The sequence below is a fragment of the Stegastes partitus genome, unplaced genomic scaffold (genome assembly GCF_000690725.1).
Source record: "Stegastes partitus isolate 25-593 unplaced genomic scaffold, Stegastes_partitus-1.0.2 Scaffold35, whole genome shotgun sequence".
NCBI classification, from domain to species: domain Eukaryota; kingdom Metazoa; phylum Chordata; class Actinopteri; family Pomacentridae; genus Stegastes; species Stegastes partitus.
The window spans coordinates 983,140-1,008,340 of NW_007577766.1; the positions used below are offsets into that span (position 1 = coordinate 983,140).

At 39.4% G+C, this 25,201-nt stretch overlaps 1 protein-coding gene across 2 annotated transcripts in view; it reads right to left on the reverse strand.

Moving 5' to 3' along the window:
* Positions 1-25,201, reverse strand: part of pdgfd (platelet derived growth factor d) — a 67,733-nt gene that overhangs the window by 14,398 nt on the left and 28,134 nt on the right. The window contains exons 2-5 of one of the 2 annotated variants that reach the window (XM_008301627.1): positions 17,140-17,329; positions 14,565-14,742; positions 5,214-5,273; positions 1,818-2,034 (exon numbers count right to left, since the gene is read on the reverse strand). In XM_008301627.1, the coding sequence (XP_008299849.1) occupies positions 1,818-2,034; positions 5,214-5,273; positions 14,565-14,742; positions 17,140-17,329 (645 nt within the window). Of the gene's footprint in view, positions 1-1,817; positions 2,035-5,213; positions 5,274-14,564; positions 14,743-17,139; positions 17,351-25,201 lie in introns of both variants that reach the window. The other variant, XM_008301620.1, reaches the window with a different exon arrangement.

Genomic DNA, 25,201 nt, shown 5'->3' on the forward strand with positions numbered 1-25,201 from the left:
ATTTCTGTGCAGTTAAGTGCACAGAAATGAAACACCTGACATCCTCAGTGGTGTTGTACCTTTCTGTCTTACTGGACACAGGCTGGGTAGCCCCGTTTCAGCTGAATATGCCCGATTTTTATGGCAAGATTTCATTGGCTGTCACTGGTGCTATACTTGAACATAAGGTTACAATGCTGCTCCATTACAGTCATTACAGCTCTGACTAATTTCCCTCAAATTACCGAGCCATACACTTTGTCCTCTGCAGCACTGTACCATTGCGTGTAATGTATAGCCCAGTGTGTGAGAATGGGCCTCCTGCTGTGTGGATCTGTCTCGGTCAGCAGAAGGTTTCACGCTCTCCTCTCCCCTTTATTACACAAAGCTACCAAAGTCTGATAACTGCAGAGAAATTCTGTGAACACTGTAAAGTTTCTGAAGATCACCAACTGCAGCATAATAAAATGAGATGAGAACAATAAAGCTTTACTCTTACTGCATTTGTTTAACTAGTTTAATATGTCACTAGTTCTTTGGCTTCATTATAACACACACCACTTTAACACTGAAGTACATATGAATATCTGTCTGATTGATATCATCCTTATTCTAAAAAAGAATATTAAAACAAGATAGTGGCTGTGCAGATTTGTTCCTGCAATTATGACTGATGCCATATCAGAAAAATGTAAATCTACGGAAACTTTGGAATCTTTAGTAGACTTTCAAGTTCTATTTTGCATGTGTGTGTGTGTATATATATATATACACACATAGGCAAATTTTTACCTAGCCAAAGGAGCCTCGTTTTAAGCCACATGAAATGCATTTCCTTTGAAACCTGAGATTTTCTTTATTCTTTGATTACCGTTTTTAAAGTGTGATACACCCAACATCTAGAAAATACTATCTCTTCACCATATATAAAAGTTTTGTTAACCCTTGGGTTCGAAAAGCATCAACAGTTGCTAAATTTATCGTAGAAAGAAACTGTGAAAACAGAAAGAATTGTTGGATTTTCAACTTCCCGGCAGTCCTTGAACTAATCATGTGTGACGTGCCATCCTGACAGGAAACCTTACCAGTTCTCAAAATCACTTTATCTTACACTTCTCATTTAAAAGTTTGCCAAAAATAAACCATTTCCTCTAACTAGTTTCTGTAAAAAAACAGTATTCTGTGCTTCTCTGAGTAACAGAGAAGCAATGAGTGACAAAAATGCACTTTTGGGCTGAACTGGGTTGAACTGCAGGCTGTGCTTGTACAGAGCCAAAACACATCAAGTATTAAAACAAAATAAAAATATACGGGGTATCCAGAGTGTACATAGAGCCATTTTTATTTTCCTACTACTGGTATAACACCTGTGAGCAGCTGAAAATATGCTGTACATGTAGATGCCTTTTTTTTTTAATTAAATTTTTTTTTTTAATTTCTGTGAAACAAATAGCCAAAGAAATTCCACTTTTCTTTTCTTTTCTTTTCTTTTTTATGGCTTATGGCATTGTAAAGGCATTATACTGCACAACAGACATGTCTGAGTTCTTTCAACTTCTAGTCATGATTGTGCTGTTTCCACAGAGATGCAGAACTTTATGTTGGAGTGAAAAATGAGCCCACAATTAGTGAAAATGTGTCCAGAGACTGTTTGGGGTTCAGAAGGTTTATTGTTGTTCTACTTACTGTCTTTAGGTCCTGTATTGTAAAAGTGTCTTGTACTGCATGAGTTTAAGGTGATGGACACATGTTTATCTTTATATAAAATACACCTGCTTTTTATACAGGAAGGTATAAGGGCTCGGACGGCTTGTAAAACTTGGATATGTATGTCTTACCCTTGCTATGTCTGCTTGCCAGATGATAGGCCCTGGATCTGTATTGTATGTGTGTTTGAGTGTAGATGCTGTCCAGGTCCTGTCTCCAGGTGTCTGGGCTTAGGGATTTGAGAAGCTGCTCCACAGTGTCAAAGGCTGCTATGGTTCTGTCTAAATCCTCCAGTGAGAAAGGAACCTCCTCTGTGACTGCCGCCGACATCTTCCCTCCACCACTGTCCTGCAGAGGTCAAAAGGTAAACACAAAATGATCAATTCTACGATGAAATTAAGCCTGCTTTCAATCCAGCAATTCATGATTATTACCTACAACCAAATCATGTGAGCCTTGTAAAACGTTTTTTGGATGGGTGACTTTATGCCTTCCTCCACCGCTATTCGGCACAAAACTATGATATGGTCCCATTTATAGGATTACTGGAGCTTAAGTGGACGAATGACGTCGTCCATCGTCATTACATGTGTTTGGTAGAGAATCCACTGGCTGCGCTGCGTATTTATATCAGGTTTCTGTACAAAATGTGCAATGTGCACAGAGGTTTCTGCAGAGGGAATGTCAGTTTTCTGAACCCTGCAGAATCCTTCACAATGCTCTTGGATTCTTGAAAAAAAAAAAACTTTACAATTCAGTGTTTAGTGTGCAGTTGTGTGGCAGGAAGGTCAGCACTGTTTTGAAAGCCTTGAAAAGACATCTAAGGATTGATGGGAAGATTTGGAGATAGCAGCAGATACTCTCCACACTGCTACCACCCCGTACCACAAACTAAAGGTCACCGGTTCAGTGATACAGTGTCTTCTTCCACACTGCAGCTCTTTTTAAAACTAGCATTTCTTCAAATCTATAGAGCAATTAAGTAATTTTAATGCAAGTAATTGTCAGTTCTGGTTTTATACTGTTGGTAACTTAGACTGTATTGAGAAGTATGATAAAAACACCAAAACAAGTGCATTTACTGTGATTCTAAATACTCTCGATGAACACCTCAGTTATGCAGATTGAACATGTAAATACGCGTCCTTGTCTCCTAAAAATTACACTCCTACACAGCTATGTGGCATATCACAAATACCTTTCAAGTCAACTTATATCTCTATTTATTTATTTTTTTAAATTGCTTTAATGTTGCCTATTTTCAACCAAACATATATTGGATAAGGCAAGACTTGTCATCCTGGTAACCTAGAAAGCGGAGCAGAAGCTTCGAATATACTAAAACACAGTTGTATTTGAACCCAAAACATATTTTTCCTAAGCTACCAAAGTAGTTTTAGTGCCTAAAGCTAACCAAAGTAAGGTTGAAACTTAAATGTGAAAAAAAAAACTCCCACACGGGAGGCAAACCCCTGTCCTGATGTGGACTCATAAATCCACCTCCTAAAAGGCTCTTTCATACTAAAAGCTATTACAAAACAGTTTCACATTTTGTGGAGAAAACGCAATTCTTTCAAAGCATGAACATGAACACGGTTGCTCCACACTAATGTAATTTTTGTGAGACAGGGTTGAAATATGAACGTCGTCTAAAGGAACCACCGTGTGCACTGAGATGAAAATACTCTATAAAGTGCTTCAACACAAATAAATGATGGCATCTCAGTGACAGCAGCCTATAAGTAAACCTCTGTGTGAGATTGACCTTGACTCGAGCTTGAAAAATGCAACAAATCATTACAAGCTGGAAAAACACGACCTTCACTCTGCCTAAAAATTGATACTTGCTATCTTTATCGTGGAGCTCCAACAACATAAATCCATCTAAATGTGTATTAATTCACCACTTATACATATATGTTGTTAATGCCACACTTATGGCAACTTTTGAATGTCACTGCATAATAAATATTACTATCCCTCCTTTATGTACATGTCAACATGCAGGCTGAGTAAGAGATATGGAAAAATAAAGATAGCTACGAAAGCTAAACAAGTAATTTCTCAAATTTATTAATCTTATGTGACATGTTTTTGTTGATGTTATTAGCTCTCCATCACAATAAATACTGGCAGTAAAATGGGGATGCAAAAGCAGACACACATCACGCACATTACTCTTGGATGGCCACCCCTCCCTGCCGTAGGCTATTTCTATAGATAGGAGGTAATTGCCATTAAAGTCTTATGGCATGTATGACTGTTCTAACTTTTACGTTGGCTGCCGTACTCAGCAATAACTTCCATAAAGGTCAAAGGACAAGGGTATGTAATATGAGCATTTCAATAGCTTATGGGGGAGACTTGGATTCATTAAAGCCAACATGGGAATAGAAGCACTCCTCTGAGACATACTAAGTATAAATTAAAAATGGTAATTTAAGTATCACCACATCCTCCTATAAAAATATGACACTGGCCCATATAAAATAAATGATGACCTGACAACTCAACAGATCACTGAAATAATTTTTTTTACGCTCCACGCGTTGTCCCCTGCTATAATTTTTATTTACTTTTCTTTTCATTTGCAGGATTTTAAACGGTTAAAGATCAGCACATGGATGAGAAGCTGAGGTATGAAAAAACAAAAAACTTCACCTTTTAATTAATGTATCACAATATGCATGTGCTCAGTAGTCTGAAACAGCTAGGAACATGAATATAATGTTAAATGACAATAAATCACTGGAAACCCCCCCCGTAGCAGCTTTGAATATAACGTGGAAGAAGGCCACGAGCCACACATGTGCATTCCGCATCCCACTGGCGATGACATAGCCACACATAGGCACGTAAAAACACACACCCACACGCATAAAACTAGTATGAATTCAAGCAGAAAAACTTCCACACATCCCGATGAACACTAATTATTGTGATCACACATGTCAACGAGTTCCATCGCTCTCGTGCACAGACACAGACAAATTATACTGATTACACGTACTTATAAAAACATTAGTCTAAGGAAGCATGTCATTTCACATGTCAGGCTCCATGCATAATAAATACAGTCCATGCATGCATGAATGTATGCTGTGTGGGTGTGTGCTGGCCTATGCAAATGGACCATATGTCATAATTATTAGTGTAGCTCTTGTTTCTAGCGTGCTTACGAAGACAGTTAAGTATGGGGGTGCAGGGTCACAAAGCTGTGATGCTATATGTGGTTATTCATCTGTTTAGGAGTTAGAAAGAAGTATGGCTTGAAAGAACAAAAAATAAGAAAAGTTGTTTAAAACACTGATCTTCGTTTGAAAGAAAATAGCATTCTGTCTTAACCTGACATTTGTTTTTCCGAGCACGAAGCTATTAAATATGCATTTATGTTTCCCTTTCAGTGGTTAATGTGTGACTAAAAAGCATGTCTGGTGATTTGCTTTTAATTTTAGGATTTCAGCAACTCATTAAGTGTGTGTTTGTGTGTGTGTGTGTGTGTGTGCGCGCGCGTGCACATTACTCACCGACATGGGCATAGTGACAGCCTCCCAGTTGGTTTGGGATGCAGGTAAAGAGGAGTCATACTGCAGAAACAGAAATAACCAATCAAATGATCAGCATACAACGTATAAGAAGAACCCTGCAAAGAAAGATTAATAATCATAATTGAGTGACAACAATAGTTTGTGTTCCCTACTAAATTTGATTAGGGCCTTGTTAGTGACAAAAGCAGCTTTATTATAATTCTTTGAGGTTTGTAAAGTAAAATAAAACTGATGCAAAATATCACCAGAGCAAATGAATATATGATTCAGGTAGGACTAAAGGAGCCTTTACCTCGTGAGAAGGGGTTAAAAATCTACACCAGTGGTTCTGGAGGTATGTAATCGGTCCTGTTATGGATGAATCACCTCCTCAAAACTGCACACAGAGGCTACAGAGATATGAAATGTAACTGACCTGCTTAGTCTGGCAAATAAAAAGTCACTAATAACGCATAGCTAAGTTTATACAAAGTCCTTGGTGATGCCCCCCGGGCTGTTATTTCTGGTTGACAAGACCTGGCCCCTATCTAAATAAATAGGCAAAGAGCCATAACTGTAATTTCGATGGTTACTGGGGTCACTAATCATATTTGATAAAAACACTTAGAAAGTTTGGTGACTTTGTCCCATGATAAGCTTTAAAAAGTCTTTATCCCTGCAGGTTATACTTCTGAGTCATATAGCCACCATCATTGGCATTGTAGAATTCTCCCTTAGATTTATATTCTGGATACTTCACAGTCTTTAAGTTGCGAGTCTCTCCCTTATTTGGTTAAAAGTGGATGCTTTTTTTTGTTTAAACACGGTTTTAAAGGAATCTGAGCCCATCCATCCACCCCACCCTCCTCCCTCTATGGGACTTTTACACCATCCATGGCATACACAGAATATGCTGGTTGGTATTAAAGCGTATCAGATCCATGAACTGGACAACTGACCTGAAAACGCTGTTGCTGCGAATTGCACTTTTGAGGTAATGCCACCAAGATGATATTTTTCTTAAAGCTCAGACATGACAGTCATATTGCACATATTTCCACATTTACTCACAGAGTTATTACTACAATTTTCACGCATATCTACCAAAGTGCAGTTACTGTAAGTGACGGCCGAGTTTAAGCACCTGAAACCATATATAAAGGTGAGGAGAAGATCATCATAATGAGACAAGATGGACACTCACACTGCGAAAGGTAAATGCTTCAATCTGTCAGCCCAGTGCTCCAACATTTTTGCTTCTCAAATAGTTGCCCTTAAACACAACTTCCAGGACATGGGGTGGAGCATTCGCATGTTTTCCAAGACATTCAGGTGTCTGCCTGTCTGGCTGATCGACTGTCAGTGTGTCAGCAAAATCCTAAAAGAATTTCCAATGAAGCTGGTCACAGCATGCCTTTGTACAGCGCTCATCCGCCTCACACATTTGGCACAAGTACACACATTCTTTGTCTTTCTGTCTCTTTCACTCGCACACACACGTGCACACACACACACACACACACACATGCACACTGTCTCTAGGATCACCCTCTTTATACTCACACACATAAACTCTCACCGGCTATCGAATCCCTCTCCTTGAAGAGTCTTAAATACCATCTCCAGTCAATGTGGAACAGTAAATCTGTCTCAACTGCACTTCAAAGACACAGTGCCCTTACTTTGTCTTGGTGCGTCTGTGTGTGTGTGTGTGGTGTGTGTGTGTGTGTGTGTGTGTCTGTGAATGTAATAGAGGTGACTTCAAAGCCAGTCGGTGTGCAAAGGGTTTCGTTTAACAGATTCTCGCATGTGGCCTTTGGATAAACGTACTCATACACATAAATGCAGACCCGAAGCAGCTGTGAATGAGGTCAGAAGGTTTCCTGTAAGAGCATGTGTGTGTGTGTGTGTGTGTGTGTGTGTTACTCATGTTGTGGGGACATAGCTATTTCAATTTTAGGATGAATACGTGGTTTAAGTATAAGGTAAGAATTGTAAGTTAAGATTGGGTTTGTGTGTGTGTGTGTGTGTGTGTGTGAGTAAATGCATGTTTACACACTCCGAGTCTCATTTCCTTTTAAGATGAAATACTTCGTGTCAAGAACATCTGGAGCGCTTAACAGGGTTGAAAAAAGACGCAGGACATGACCAGGGATTATTGCTTTTATAAAATGTTTTCTTGTTTGATGTAAATTTGATACACAAATGCACATATTTGCTGAAATTATGACTCATTTGGAATGAATTCAACCTTAATGAAGTTTTATGTTTCAAACTATTCAAAAATGAAGGTTACTTTTCTATCTGAGTTGCTATTTTAAGTCTGCTGCATTTGATGTTTACGCTGACTTTCCTGCAGCTCAAAAAGAGTGAAGGGACTTTCAGACTGAATGCGACAATGGTGCTGCTGCCCTTTGGAAACCTTTATTTCCAATGGCTTGTGCAGCGCCACAATGGCTTATTTCTGCATCGAGTGAAGCACAGTGTGCCGCCCGGTGAGCTCCCCAAGCGCACTGCGGTCAAAGTTCAGATTAGTTGAACTTTTACTGCTGAGCACTGTGATGAATACCTTGAATACCTGCGCAGCCATTAGAAAGGAGACATCAAGTGGGCTCAGAAGGCAAAACGAAGGAAATGCTGATGTGTGTGTCTGCAGAACCTTAACTGTCTGAAACCCGCAACTCACCAGCAGGCTAAAATGGCATGTTATCTAAAATAACCACCATAAACACAGCATTTATCCAAGCCAGAACCTGTAAAAACAGAAAGGATTGTCTGACTTTTAACTTTCTGAAGCTCTGTGATCTAATAATGTGTGACAAGAGTTCCTGTGGGTTGCACAGTGGCTCGGTAGTTAGCACTGACGCCTCACAGCTAGAACATCCCCGGTTTGCATCCCGCTTAGGGAACCTGGGATCTTTCTGTGTGGAGTTTGCATGTTCTCCCTGTGCAGTGTGGGTTCTCTCTGGGTTTTCCAGCTTCCTCCCACAGTACAAAAAAAACATGCTGAGGTTAGTTGGTGATTCTAAATTGTCCATAGGTGTAACTGTTAGTGTGCTTGGTTGTCTCTTTGTAGGCCTGCGATAGACTGGCAACTTGTCCAGGGTGTCCCCTGCCTTCGCCCTGAGTCAGCTGGGATAGGCTCCAGCCCCCCCGGGACCCTAGTGAGGATTAAGCGGTGTGTAGATAATAGATGGATGGATGGATAAATAAATTCTTCATTTATCAGTTCAACTGAGAAACCATCCTGAATCAGCTGTGACCAACAGTCACATGACAACAATGTAGGGACTTTTCATCTGAACTGGACTGAACTGCAGGCTGTGTCAACAAGTCATGCTGCTATGTGTTTGTTTTTCTGGTGTCAAAATGAGTTCAACAGGTTAAAAAAACGGACCGAAACTTTTTTAACTGCATTTTTTAGTTTTTAGTGTTAGTGTAAATATATGGTAAATGACCACCAAATGATCACATAACAAATTACTTCCAGCTGATAATCTTTTGAAGTCTTGCTTAAATGACATCTTCTATCACTAAATTATGGGGTTTATCTGCTTTGCTTTCACACTACAAACATATGGCTATTCAATTTTTCAAGTGGTCTCAGTTGGGCTGTTTAGTCCCCAACTTTGATATGTGTGATGACATCCCAAGTAATAATCTGCAGAGCAATTGGTGAAAGGTTTGTTATAAACAGCAGTACGTATGCAGTGTCTCTACAGTTTGGATTTTGTGAAGTGTCACAATAAAGAAACGGCGTTGGATGTAGTTAAAATTCTATGTACATGTAAATAAAGCAAAAAAGGAAAATCTGCAGAAATCTGAAACTCCAGCTTGGAATATAAAAAGAAGGGATCTATTTATGTAAACATGCTAAAACAAGCTCATTTTGTGGATACATTGTTTTCGAATTGTGTAATTTACAAATCACCGTTTGGGATAGAAGCAAAGTGCAATATTTGAAGCAATACTGCCGTATACGCCAGTGGTGAGGGAATATGTCCTTATTTACAATAGAAGTCTAGTGGAGGCGACATCAGGGAGCTGCCCTTTTCAACCTCCATTTTGTACAGTTGGACACTGGAGCAGCTGAGGATTAAGTGTGTGGTGGATGCTGAGGAAGGCGAGAGCATTTCCCTCTCGACTTTTACCCCCCACAAGCAGTTGTCTTGCCTACAGCCAGAGGACACCTAACTTAGGAAATAAATCACACTGACCACATTTATGCTGTCTCATCTATGTCTGAGTCTGAGCTAATTTTCAGGTTAGAGCCCTGAAAATACCTCTTGTCATGGTGCACTGAGGCTTTTCTTGTAGTTTACTGTGAGACTTCTGCGCTGAGTCTGGAGTATATTTACTTAAACACATCAGTTTTGATAGTTTCTCTCAGTGATTGACTTTTAAGTCTGTGTAAAGAAAAAATCTGAGATTTGTTTTTTAGCATTGTTATCCATGTCAGAAAATAATTGCTGAAACGTGATATGACTGTGAACTATGTTGTACTGAATTGTGGAGCTGACCTTCCAACTGTTTGTCATCATCTTTCTGTTCAGGAGTTTTTGCGAAGGAGGTGTCAGGTCAGAAATCATGGCCTAATGACACACTGGAGTCCTATTTGTCATGATTCCTTCCCCTTACATTGCCCAGCGTCATAAAAGCTATAGTGCTTTAGCATCAGTGGTTCTCCCGCTCATTGGCAAGGTTCTTCATCTGCTACAGCCCACTGTTTGGTTGCCAGCTATGCAAATGCATCTTTCCTGGATGCCAGAATTCACAAAACAGCTCAATCTGTGGTTCTAAGTTTGCTAAGAATGATAAGACGAGGACATAAACTTTGACTCACTCTGATAAAGAGTCGAGGATCACGAACAACCGCGAACATTTTATGCAGGGTAGTTTTACAAACTTTCATCATATTCAATTTCAGTTCTTCTTCTCCAGCCTCCACCCTCCCGTCCAGCCAACCTCATCTGCTGTGCATTGTGTCCTTTGTGTGCCTTGTTTATTATAGTTGGTAGCTCAGTGTGCAGCTGCAAAATGACAAAAATATTACATGTCTCTAACTTGCCTATTTGATTTCTAACCTAGATCAGTGAAAACAAACTCAGGTTTGTTAGCCTGGCTTGTACAGTTCATTTGGGCTGGTGTGAAAGCTGTTGATCAGCGCCATCAATCACCAATCAGCGTTTCAGACCAGAAAAATAGTGTTTATATTCCGACAACTTCAAATCTAATTTTATATACTTGGTGTTGTTTTATTCATACAGATTTGTCTGGATGGCTAATAACACTTTTCTACTGTGTGACATAATCAGAACACACATGTAATTCTGCTTTACAAAGACTTAGAAACAGTAGTGAAGTTTTTGTTTTAGTTATTGTAAAATCTGAAGTTTTTCCCATTGATTTTACTACACATGGGTTCAGTCATTAAATGGCAGGAATTGTATATCTTTACTGTAGTTTCCGCTGCAGTAACAACAGAAATTCGCTTATTGAAAATACAAGAAGAAACAGGTACTTGGTAGGACAGAACCAACACTACGAGAATGTCACAAAAACAAAAAATAATGAAGAATAATTTAAATAATTCAGCAAATTATGGTATATTTTAACTTCATCCAGGATCATATTCTGTATGTGGGGTACATACTTTGAATAAAGAGATTCTAACTTGATCATATTTACTGCCCCCGGATTAGCAGCAAAACACCTCACTCTTGCTTGTAGATCTCAGATAATAAAATCAACACCAGAAAAAAAGATACATAAAGAAAAAACAAACCAAAAATAAAGCTCCATAATGTTCTGAAGTCCTAAAAGATAAACTTAGAGCTGCTTCTGCTCACAGTAAATATAATGAGGCAGATTTGAGCACTCACATTTCCTTTTTTGAGCTTTTAAAATAGCTTAAAATGTTTATCTTACGCAATCAAACGCACTCATTACTTCATGTAAGCCTGCGCTGCAGCTGACGAATCGCACCGGCTGAAAACAAGATTTGAAAAGGATCAAAGAACAACAATTTTGGGGGAAAACAGTGACATGAATAATGAGTAAGGACTCCGTCTGACTGCAGTGTTGCCTACAGTGCTTTTTAAAAAAAATAAAAAAATATATTTTTGGAGTGTAGAGCAGCAGTTGTGTTCAGACATAAAGGTCACTTCAGGTGACAGTCTGAAACCGATCCAAACACAACGTGCATAAATACATTTTTTAAAAAGGTATCCAATCTAAAAGAGACCAAGGATAATGAGACCTCATCTGAAACTTGGTTGACCCCACCAGACCAAATTCACTGATGTCATTTCAAATGTCTCGTTCGTGCAAGAAGCCCATGTGGATTTTATGACACTTTCATTTACATTTCGCCATAAACATATTGTATGCATCTGCATCAGGCAGATCTGATTGCAAGACCTCTTGATTTTCCAGAGTTACATGCAAATCAGCGTTAAGCCCCACTCCAGCCAAGAGGGTGAAATTTACCTCGGATTCATGCCTGCACTCAAACTACTGTCTTATCGTCACTGATCATGCAGTGGTTGAAATATTTAAGGTTCAGAAAAATTGCTGCAGCAGTACGACCCTCCTCTAGTTAAGAAGCAGCCATATGGGTTTGTTATGAGCAGCAATACATGTCACATTTTCTGCACGAGGTTCTGGATTTCCACTTTTTTTTCCCAGTTTCTCCACTTTCGTTTTTCTTAGTGGATTATTGTAACACACATGGAGCTAGATCCACTTTACTACTAGATCTATAAACCCAAGACAAGTGGCAATAGAACAATACCCAGCACTACATATAATATGGATCTAGCTGGAGTCAAGCTTTGACTACAGAAGCCATTTCAGGGGCTTTTTATTTTTTTTTTTCAATTGTTCAACTCACAGAGACAGATATATTTCTAGTCATACCCTCTGAATCCTAAGCAGCTTCTGGCCATATTTTCTCCTTTAACGTTCTTACTCACTGTGGTATCATTTCTCACTGCAATATAGAGTGGAGAGAACTAAAAACAAAATAATTTTTAAAAAAGAGGGAAAAAAAGGACTTTTTTGAAAAATCATAGATTCAGTACATTTTCCCAACAAACAGATATTTTACTACTTATTTTTTAAAATTTGTTTCTGTACTTCTGTCATGCCACTGTTGGTCACAGCTGAGTAACTAATGGCTTCTCAAGTTCACCGGGAAATGTAGAATTTCTTTTTTTTTTTTTGCAGAGTCTAGTTAGTGCTTGTTTTATTTCCTTTTTTTTAATAGAAAATGTTTAAATGAGATGTGTAGAATTAAGTTATTGGATGAAATATGATTTTAAGCTTGATTAATTTTCACAACAAAACTAAAAGTCACACATGATTAGTTCAAGGGCCGTCGGAAAGTCCAAAATCTGCTCATTTTTCTTGTTTTACAGCATCTGGCTCTAATTATTGTTCCTAAAGATGAAACGCCTTTAAAACCCACCGGCAGGCTTTGGGGTTCAGAGGGTTATTCAATACAACTATCTACTTGTGTCTTACTTGTACTTCTTGAGTTTTATAAATGTAATGATCATATATTGCGCTCTGAGGTCTACCAAACTGCAGGTGACAACTCAATACTGAGTCTGAACGCCTCCTGTGTAGACAACACATGGACACGCTGCTGTTGCTCTGCTAACATGCTGCCGTCTATGTCGACATGGTGTTCATATATCAGAAACACAGAGAACCTGTGAAGACTTATAGCATGGCAGGGGTTTAATGGTAAACCTGTGTTTTGTTTCGGTCCCTATTATCTGTTTTTTCCTTATATGACTCCACTCTGCCTCTCCTCTCTCTTGCACTGACTTTGTTTTGTTTTCCCATATGGTTTTTCTTTTATCTTGTCCACCTCAGTCCACTCCATATTGCTCACTACCTCTCAAATGCCTCGCTACCCCTCTGTCTCTCTCTCTCTTTGTCTCCCTCAGTTCAGGTTGTTTTAGTCATTAGCTGACATGCTGATACCATCTCAGACACCTGTTCTCTCCTTCCAATGCCGCTTCGCCTCGTCCTCTCCCTGCTTCCTCTCCCCAGTCTCCCTCTTCTTCCTCTCCTCTCTCTGCCTCCTCTCCTCCTCCCTCTTATCTGTTCGACAGGTCTGGAGAGAACAAATTAGACCTGCTAAATTAAGCCACACACAGAGCTCCAGTCTAGCTGGAGGGAAACTGTGTGTGTGTGTTTGTGAACGATGGGAAGACACAAACACACACTCGAACACGGGCTCTCTTTGAAAAATGGGTAAAAACTGATCAAATGAGATAGGCCTCAAGAGGTGGATTCTGTTTTAAATGTACAGAGGTGTGATTATTTGACCAGAGGAGAAATAACAAAGGCTGAGGAGGGAGGAACGACAGGGGAAAGCAACGAGAGTCTGAGAGGGTGAGATAAGAAAGTTGTTTGTGGTTTATGCAGCGGCAGAAAGTACATTTAGGCAAATACTCTATTATGAGGTGCTTTTACTTTTTGGACATTATGTTCGGTTGAACGTGGTGACACTGCTGTGGGCTCATTTAGCTCAAACGTACACTTTATGGCTGTGAAATTTCCGTGAGTCCAAAATGCACAAACTGTACATGTCAAATTTATTAAAGGTAATAAAAAAAAATGATTCTATTAAAGTGACGGATCATCAGCAAATATAGGGTGTCTCTTTCTCTCTCTCTCCGTCCTTTTCAGCCTTCATCCCATATGTGCTTAAACCATTTTTTTCCTCTTTTTTTTCTGAGATAATTAGCAGTGCCACCAGTTCAAAACTGTCTGTGATGCTGGGTCTCGTCCTCATAAAAGAGGAAGCCCAGGAACATCTTTAAATGCCTCTCTGTCCCTCTGCTCCTTTTCTGATTATAGGGTGGGGGAGAACATCTTCAAATCTGAGTCCCTCTTTTCGCTCTTTCTTCTTTCTGACAGAATGACAAAGCTAATCTCCTTATCCATTCGTTTGACAGCCTTGAAGAGACACACTTTTCCATCCTTCCTCCCTACCTCCACTCTATTGTCGACTGGACGTGTGAGAAGAGAACGGTCGGCTAATACATTTTGGCCTTTTCCTGCCAGTGTTACTAGATCCTCCCTCACTCTCTTCCTCTTTCCTCTACTCCCTATTTATCTCCCCCGTCATCTTATACCTTTTATTTATTGTCGAGTGCAGGTAAAACAGTAAAAGAAGCATTTTTACCCGCAGCATTGCAGTGGTACTCAAGCTGAACCCGATGTGATAAAAATATAATAAAAAAAAAAAAAACACAACTTTAAGCTGCGTCTCAAATAACAGCCCGCAATTCATCGTCAGCCGTGTGTGGAGGAGTGTAAGTGTACGTTTCTCACCAGCAGGGAGTAGTAGACTTTGAATCCTGGCTTTGCAACAAAGTAATCATCAGACTTGAAGGTGACTCTGAGTGTGTTGGTTTTGGAGTTGAGACTAGGTGGTGCCTTCTGCCCACACCAGCGACCCCAAATTATAGTGCTGGTCTCTGATTGGTCCTCCACTTCAACAAAGTCATACCTGGAGTGTGAGAGCGAGAGAAAGATGGAGAAGTAGATGATATGTGGGAGGAAAGAGAAAGTTGGAGGATAAAAATTGAACCTTGTCAAGAAAGCGCAAAACGGGAAGCTGACAAAAAAAAAATCATAAATGGATGAATGTGTTTGTGAGTCCATCCTCATGGATGAATGGATGGATAGAAGCTAATTCAAGAAAACCATTAGTTAAATAAGGTGTTATTGTTGCTCTCTTTCATTAGGATTACCATAAACTTGTCAGGTTCACTGATGAGGCCTGAGAATATCGTAACATAGAAGGCAGATAACATCAAACATCCATCACAGTTCTGACTTTCACATATGTACTTCATGTTCTGCAGTTTTCCTGTGCACTGAAGAATTATTAGTCGTTTCAAAAATGTTCCACAAATAAACTGCTTCACTGATCTGGCAAAATCTTGGCTCAGTTGCAAACTATCGTCCTTTTTGAATGCTTGTATTTCTTGCTGTGCAAGACTAGATCTGAGCATACAGTGTTATTATGACTTATAGGAAATATGGCAAAAGTTACAGAAGAAAAAAAAGACCAAGAATCTATTGTCATGCTCGTGGCTCTGTGAATTAAATATTCAGGTTTGCTGATGAATGCTAATGCTACTATGGAAACATGCTTACAACACCATTCTAACATGCTTATATAACTTCAAATTCATTAAGTTCATCATCTTCATCTAGCATGTTTGTTTGCTGTCATATGCTAAATACCTCGACGCACCTGAGGCCGATGGGCATGTCATTTGTTTTGTAAGACTTTGGGTATAAGCTATTGTGGAAAAAACATGCAACATTTTGACCTAATAATGGGGCAAACAAAAAGTCAGTGGACCACTAGTTTGACTCAATGGATGCAGACTTTGGGTATAAGGCTGCCTTTTCTGGTGCACATTCTCCTCCCTTTTCGCTATCTGCGAGTTACTGTTTTCAAAATCCCAACAACACCAAAGAAACAACAGCCACCTCGAGCAACAATTTACAAACTGAAAACGTCACGTTTTGCTAAGGATGGTGCAAAGAGGCAGTCCTTCTTCATCCTTTTGGTCATTTTATTGACAGTTCTCGTCCCCCTGATTGCAAATGTCCAATCAAACCAACTTCCCCATCGCTATTTCGTACGGGCATTGTAACTGTATTGTGGGCTTAATTGTGCCCAAGACTGACTAACCAAATTGTGATTGGTTTAAAGAAATATAAACAAGTCAGAATGTTTTTTTCCCCCATTACAACAGAATAATAATGAGTTGCAGTCACCCACTCTACAGCAGTAAAACAACACTAACGCGCTGCTCAGGACATTAGGACACCTGGTTGAGAAACAAAGAATTTCTGTGCCAAAATTTGTGCCAATCTGTCAATTAGATAGAGTGAAATGATGGTAATAAAGATTTATAAAAACTGTCATTTTCCTGTAACGAGATGGAGAACATTTGGTCATAGTTTTAGGATCTTGAGATACTTGTAGCAATCAGATCAATGACGAGACAAATTTATGTGTTCTCAAGCCAGTAGCGCATCCTGCTAAAGTACTTGGCATGAAGAATTTTTGAAGAAGTTTTTAATGACAACTTCCCAGCAATTGACGCCTCAGTCAAATATTAAACACGCACACATTTTTATATATATACACACACACACACATAGAGTTAATGTGACAAACAAGATTTTAAAAACTGGGCAAAGCTCCTTTCTCCTTCTTCCTACCTTTCCAAATCACTCCTCCCCCTCTTCTCCCCCCTGCTGGTCCCCCTTGTCTTTTCAGCAAAGTGCTTACAAAGACGGCTGAGTTGCATATGGGGATTAAAAAGTCTATTTTCTCCCCTCGTTCCTCAAGGACAAACTTCTTATACTTCTTGCCAAGAAAGCAAACTTCAACTATCCATCTCTCTCATAGTGATTCCACCACCTCGCACCTTTTTATGTTCTTTTCTCTTATGTCTCTTCAATCACAGTTTATTATTGCTGTGCTAATGTACAAGTCATTTTCACATATTTTATTGTCGCTGCTTTTCTTTCAGCTTGAGACTTTTACACAATAAACTTTTCCCAGGCCTCCCGTCACACCAAACCATCCTCTCCATCAATTCATCTCACTGGTCTCTCTGGTTCTTTAATCACCGCTACTTTCATCTGACTTTTCTCTTTTACAGCTGTTGTAATTCATCACTGCTCCCTCCTCTTTGTGTTCAGCATCTCAGTCCTTCGTTTCTCTATTCAAGTTGTCTTTCCCCTTTTGTCATTTTTATCGAAAGGCACTTCATGTCATTCTCTCTTTACTTCTCTACATGTTCTGCTCTAATCCACTTCTGTATTCCATCCCTCCGATCTCGATCATTTTTTTTTCTCCCTCTGTTTCATGTTTTACCTGCACACTCCACTCTCAGCCTCCTCCAGGCCGAAGTGTCCGTCAAACTCCAGGTGTATGCGGCTCCCCGGTGGTGACAGCAGTTTCCATGACAACAGCAGGTTGCGTGGGTAAGCGTTGGGGTAGCGTGGGCTGTGGATGGCTCCGCCCACCGGTGTTACCGTGATGTTTTCCTCTTTGCGGTACAAGTCTGTGGTGAGGCGATTGCTGTCTGTTAGTGGTTACAACTGATCAGTTAGTTCGTCCTGTTGCAGATTAAAAACGAGCAGAGCAGCTTTTACACAGAGGCATGCACACCAATGGCAAATCCAGAGGAAAAAATGTTTTCTATGGATGTCGGCACAGATAAACAAGCACAAACCAGAAGCACAAATCAAGGAGAGACAAACAATTGAAATACAAATGTGACATTTTAGTTGTGACTTGACCTCAGAAAATACAGATAACTTAAATGCATGAACGCATAAGATGAGCACTTTAAAAATGTATTGTTTGGATGGATTTTGGGGTTTTGTGTTTGTGTTTGTGCAAAAATGCAAACACATCGTGGCATTTCACAGTTCAAAACTTCTCAGTACTGTCTGCTGGACAAACTATTTATTAGGGGCAATGTTTCTAAATAATTTCAAACCAAATTGGGCATTCCCATATTGCAATTTATCATTATTAATGGAGCATATACACACTGGTACCGTATTTTTCTGTAATGTCAACCAATATATTTGTCAACCTAATATTAAACCAAGTTAATGCAAAATATGCATATCTTGGTCAGTAGTATGAAAAGAAAAATCTACAGCACAGAATAACTGAGAAAAGAGTCATACAGCTCCTCTTTATAGTGATTCCACAAAGCACAGAGAATCGTGAAAAGGTCCCGTTTTGAAGAATCATTGTTTGTGTTTCTATTGAGCATTTATTAACATGTTCATGCCTCTTTCGTTGTTTTGTAAGTCTGATGTTTCACACCCATTAAATTTCAGTCCAAGTAGAACTTTTAGTCAAATCACTCTAGACAAAAGGTCAAGGGGTCAACAACATTATTTAAAGACATTCTTTATAAATATCGGCTGTAAATTTGAGAAGAAAACTGGCAACTAATCAAAATCATCTGGAATAATTCTAAGCATCTAAGTTCTGAAGCAGGTTTTCAAGCAGAACAAACAACAGACATTGCTAACAGTGATCTGGACTAAACACAAAAACACATGCAAACACACACACAGACAAATTCACTCCATTTTCAAAGACAGATATTGGCAATAAGATCACGTCTACCTGCAGCTGTACTTACCCAGGTACCCAACATATTTACAAAGACAAAAGAAACAATATAATATGGAAACTATTAGTTATAATTAGTGTGCATGTGTCACCGTGAACGCAACCTGTTGTGATCACTCCTGCTTGTTTTTCCAATCAATAAAGTATTTCTGATTCTTATTCTGAAACTAGCCTCTATCACAAGATCTGCTCTATAAACTATACTAGTACTTTGTAAAGGTGTGTTTAAAGTATAATAAAGGCTCATCAGTACTATTGAAGATCACTAAATATTTAGCCCTGACAAATCAATACAACAAAAAAAAAATCTAAATTGGATATTGCACAACAAAACTTATTTTCCGTCTCCACTGTATTTGCTGACTTCCCAAAATTTAGCCAAAATGCCCCTGCAGAGACACAAACACACACACACACACACACACATATAGACACACACATATAGACACACTCAGAAGGTCAGGTAATGTGCTGAAGCTGGCTGACAGGGCTGTATTTTCTGAGTGGTGTGTGTTTTTTGCAAGAGAATGCATAATCAAGGCACCACAGTCCTGCACCCCTGGGAGATGATGATGAAGCTCTGGCCTTCTCCTCCACCTCTTTACTGCAAACTTCTCTTAATTCCTCTTCCCGCTTCATCCCATCATCCCCTCGCTCCTCCTCCTCCTCTGTGATCGTCTTCTGCGCAGTCAGTAGCTCTGTCTCATTGGTCATTCTGCTCTGCTGCTGCAGTCACACCTTCTGCTAATTCTGGCAACAGCAATTAACACTGTACCTCAGTGTGTGTTTACGTGCATTAATGATTGGGGCACAGCGTGCACTTTCAGTTTGGACTGTTCGTGCTTCTGCGAGTGTGTGTACATACGTGTGTGTTGTGTTGGAGCAGAATTTGTTTGTACTGGAATTCTTCCACTCTGCTGATCAGAGGCCTGACTGTGTGGGTCCACTCAGTCATAAAAGTGCTTATGTGTCAGGAACTTTCACCCACTAATGTCTCTGGGGAACAGCGCTCTAAGTGTGTGTCTGTCAGCGTTGTACATAAGGTAATTTGTGTTAATGCGCAAGGGACTGTTATATTTTTGTATGCATTCTAATAATGTGATAGTATACATAATTCATGTCAAGCAAACAATGCATTTGTGTGCTTCTTAGCAGCTATATTACAGCATACAGAAGCAAATCCACCTTAACCCCACTTTTTAAAGCATCAGTAAAGTGTCTGCAGTCAGCTCTATCAAGGAACAGATGGGTTAGGGTTAGAAGTTTGAACTCACTGTTTCTGGCCACAGAATTGCTCAGCACATAATCCTTTTAAAACTATAATTTGCTATTTTGACATTTTTGTGTGCATATCCTGTAAAATGAATTCAACATGAAAGTGTTCATCCATGCACACAGGTATGAGTGTGTCTGTGTGAGCTTTCAGAAGAAAGAAGACACTAATAGTAGAAAATATGCAATACACTTGAGTAGCACCCGGCTCTTTTGGATGCTCTTACACAGTTGCGCCATTGACCTTAATATAAATCATGCAGTGATGTCAGTGACACCATTGCAAATTAATGCAAATGAAACAATGACTGGGAAAGGAGTTTCTGTTAAAGATCTAGTGCAGAAAATTGACACTGCTAGAAAGTGACATTTTGTCAGTCTGTTAAGGATATGATTTTGGGAACAAGGCTCATGTGGCATAAGGCTTAAGGACAATCCTGAAGAAACCAACAGATATATCTGGGGGCACAGTGGGATATGCAGTGCAGTCTGGAAGTAATAGGACAGTGACACATTTTTGTTAAGCTCCGTACTACAGCGCATAGCAACTGAAATCAAGACTATACTGTCTTGTAGCTTTAACTAAGCAGTTCCTGTCACATTTTAGTCACTGTGGGGTAATTTTTCACTGCAATATAAAGTCCTGCACCTCTACGTAAACAGTGTAACCATGACTAGAATTAAAAAGAACTCAAACATGTCTTTTGTGCAGCACGACATGACTATATTATCATAAATATATATTTTAAGAAAATACATTTTAAATATTTGTTGTATAAAAATGTAGAAAAAAATAATAATGAAAAAAAAAGGAATCAAGATGTACACCATTTTTCAATCTGTCTGCAGATGTTACCAATACTGGAACAAAAACGGTGACTGTACATGCTTTAGATATTTAACTACCTACATTCTGAAATGGTTTCCATACTTTACTCTGCTCTGTGTAAACACTGCCTGCAGTTCAGCCCAGTAAGGTCATAAAGTCTCATGTTGGTGGCCACTGAGTCATTCATTCATTCATTCATTCATTCATTCATTCATTTTATCCATTTAAAATGAGACATGTGGATTATAATGTTGTATAATGTTGATGAATTATCACAGCTTTAAACTCAGATTTAGTAAGTTGTCCAGACGGACATTCAAGTTGCATAGAATTAAGTCAACTATTGCCGGAATGTAGAAACAGCAACAATTTTGGCTCTGATAAATGATGAAATTTAGTTTATTTTTTTAAAAATATAACGTGCCTGTCAAACCAGCCAGCAAGTTTTGATATTCAGTGGATTAACAGTTTTTGAGGGTTGTATAATATTATTAAATAGTTGTAACAATTATCGAGTTCATTAAGTTTAAAAATAACTCAACATAGGCTGATACATATGTATTTATTAGAACACATTGTTTCAGGTGAGAGTGATTAAAAATTACAGTTTTTAAATGACAGAGAAGGACAGAGATTGCATTCGCACGAGCAGTTGTGCCAATAACGTAGAACAAACAGCCCCAGACTTCTCTTATCGTGGATAAATAATAGGTCTACTGTTTCTAAATGTGCTGAAACTCATGTTAGTCTTTGCGTTTTATCAACCTTCGCTACAGTTCTATCACTTTTTTTTCACCCATTTGCAAAGTAGGATCATAGCACATGTAGCTTTCTAATGGTTCTTATCAAAGCCTCAAAACTTGAGAATCAGTGTCATTAAAATACACGCCTGCTCTAAACCAGTTGTACAACATTTATCGCTTCAAAACTTGACGGAAAGTTAATGTTCCGCAATCTCAGGAAATATGATATTGTGCTGATAATATCACCGACTGTCTGACTCACATCCTGCATTTAAACACTTCCTCTCTCTCACACACACACATATTCAATGTCTGACTCTGGCAATTAAGCTTTCAGACTCTTGATCTGAGGCTTAAATAACTGCGACAATAATGCTGCGTGACTGTGTGGTGAGTTTATGCGTCTGGGGCAGATGAAAGTGCGTTTGTGAATGTGACAGGTTTAATGAAGAAAAGAAAGTTCTCGGCTATATGTGTGTGTTAGCATGCATGCATGTCTGCGAGGGTGTGTGTGGGTAAATTCTCACTAATTAAACTTGGCTCTCCCACCTCCAGTGCCAGAGTGTGATGTTCTTCATGACTCTGAGATCTATTTCTGATCCAAGTGCCAATCAGAGTCTAATCACCCACCAACATGGTGCACCGGCAACGGAAAAATAGCTCCGTTGAGAATGTACTGAAGTCACAAGGAAAGAACTAACAATGAAGACGAGATATTAAACTTCACATTCCTCTCTTAATTAAAAGCTGATTTTGGTGAGGTGTGCAAACAGTTGCCTAATATTAAACTTTTTCAATCCACGTCTCTATTCTGTGCAAACTCTATTTTTCTTGAGTGACAGTTTGCATATGATACCTTCCCACTCAGAGACATACTCCCACAGGACATTATAACAAGGCGACCCCATTTCCTACATCTGCCATCCCCTGTCTGACATATCCTGTCTGACTTTCATCTTCTCAAAATGAATTCTCATAAGCCACAACACTAGCTAACAGGACACACATAATACATTCGCTTTCAGCTGTGAAAAACTCCTTGGAGAAATGCAATGTGGCTGTTCGCATTCTTGGTGCCATTCCCATTTTCTCTCTACAAAAACAGGTGTTTTAAGCTGTTGTGGAGTGGGATTCGATGCACTTGGAGATTATCAAATAAGTAATTACACCAGTTTTATTAAATCCAAATGATCATATCTTGCAGTATTATAATAGGTTGACAGTTTTTTTTTGGGGGGGGGGGGGCTGCTCATTTGCTTTTTGGTGGAGAGTTGCATGTGAAGGTTCATACAACTTTCTGATGTTTTCTTTTATTCTAAAGCTACAGCCAACAGCCAATTCGCTTCACTAAGCAGAATGACTGGAAATTGGATTTGTCACCAAAAAATAATAAAATCAATATACCGGCACCTCTAAATTTCATTAATATGCATTTTATACCAGGCTGCAGGGTGGCGCAGTTGGTAGCACTGTTGCCTTGCAGCAAAAAGGTCGCCGGTTCATGTCCCACGATCTTTCTGCGTAGAGTTTGCATGTTCTCCCCGTGCAGCGTGGGTTCTCTCCGGGTTCTCCGGCTTCCTCCCACAAAGTCCAAAAACATGTTGAGGTTAATTGGTGATTCTAAATTGTCCATAGGTGTGAATGTGAGTGTGCTTGGTTGTCTGTCTCTAAGTGTGGCCCTGCGATTGGCTGGTGACCTGTCCAGGGTGTCCCCTGCCTTTGCCCTAATTCGGCTGGGAAATATAATATAACAAATATATATATATTTAGCTTTAGCTTTTATATATTCCTGTGTTTGGAATATATATATGCAGGTTTTTAACAGTTTTGTGTGTTAATATCAAAGATTTGACAGTTTTGTCCAATAACAGTTTTGTGCATAACTATGCAGTTTTTTTTAACAGTTTGTGCATTAATATCTAGTTTTCTTTTTTCAAGTTTTGTGCATAATTGTACTTTTTTTTTCTCAACAGTTTTTTGCATTAATATCCAGGTTATTGACAGTTTTATGTGTCACTATCCAGGCTTCAGAAAGTTTTGTGTGCTACTATCCAGGTTGTTGACATTTTTGTTCATAAATATCCAGGTCATTTACACTTATCCAGGATTTTGACACTTTTGTACTTCATTATCTACATTACTGACACTTTTGTGCACTACTATCCAGGTGATTGCCACTTTTGTACAAAAGTAATGTGGTTGCTGGCATAATTAAAATGTGTTTGCAAAGGTCTGGCATGAAATGGGAAACATTTACAACAAAGCACTCAGCCTTGTACATTGTACTTTGTATGCAGCACTGGATTACTCTGACCAACTTCATTCACACTATGAGGCCACAGGGTCGACTACACATGAGCTGAACCTTAGCGAGGATCTTAAAAAGCAGCTGGGATTTGCCATGAATGAATCCATGGAAATAGCTCTACCAAAAATAGATGGTTTCTTGAAAAAAAAAAAAAAAATGCTAATATTATTATCATTATTACAACAGACCCTCCCGCTGTCATCCTCAGTTATCTGCTGAATTGTTTATTCATCTGTGTTTGGAAACAGAGTGTAAAACATTACCCATTATCAGCGAAACCGCCACTAAACACCGTGAGCATGTGTGAAAGTGTGTGTGACTGCGCATTTGTACCATCGGTTGTTTGTGTGTGCGTACAGTGGGTGTGTGTGTGTGCACATCTGTTCATCACTGTATATGGGTCGTGTTTGTGTGCATGTGAGTGTGTGTTGGTTGTGGATGTGAGGGAGCTGTACTTGCGCCCTCAGAGTATTTCCACCCATGAGAAATAACCAAAGCCTTTTCCATCTGGCTAAATGTTAGCTCAAGGCATATGTGTGTGTCTGTGTGTGTGTGTGAGCCAGTGTGTGTGTTTGTGCATCGCTGTGCTGCTTATCAAAGCCTATGCTGGCTCCACTGTTTTGCCACTCTCTCATGACAAATCAGCTTTAAATATTCTCCCTTGTTTCTCAGTCACGCTCACACAAGCATAGAGGCATGAAAAAGACATACACACACACCCTGGGGGTGAACTCTGCATGCCGAGGGGTGTCAGCTTTGGTCAGCATCGCCTCTCGACCCACATCTCCCCCCCCCCTCTCTCTCTCTGTCTTTTTTACTTCCTCCGCTTCCCTCCATCCTGCACCATCTTCTCCACCTCTCTTTCTGACCACAACAGAAACACTAGAGCTCTATGTTTTCTTTTATGATTTACTCTGCTGGACACTTGATATAAAGACTCGCTTTTGAAAATATTTTATGTTTAGGTACTGAGCCAAAACGTGTCAATTCACCGTGAATAGTTCAAACACATCACTTCACTGTATCTTGCTCTCCCTCTGAGTGATATTTTACTCTTTTCTTTCACATTATTTTGTCAAAGCTCTACCTTTGCTGCTAAAACCAATTAACTTCCATCATTTTCTTTTATGCAGAAAGACTGCATGTTTTTTTCAGTCAGTGTAAAAGTGTGGGGAATTGGGATGCTGGAGTGGAATGATGGAACAGTGAGGGGGGCAGAATATATAAAGGATTGAGAGACAGCAGGGACCTTTCAGTCATTCTCCAGTTTAACTGGCAACATGATCAAGAAGGAAAATACATGTTCAAAGGAAGGGTGTGTGGGAGTGTCCAGTGCATTAGCCAGGCTACACAGGCATTCATCTGAGAGTTACATGCGTGCCGAAGCAGCTGGGGTGTACATATCCATGAATTATAGAGAACAGCAGGCCTATAGAAAAGAACACACTACATGCATTATGCCCCTTTAGTTGGACATAACAGAACTGCTGCATTAGCTTGATGGCCATTGAGTTGTGGTTAGAAAAACGTACAGGATAAGAGGTACATGGATTGAAAGGAAAACTAGGAAAATCAGTTGAAATGTATAAAACATAAAGATAAATCTGATTTCCTTTTTTTCCTTTT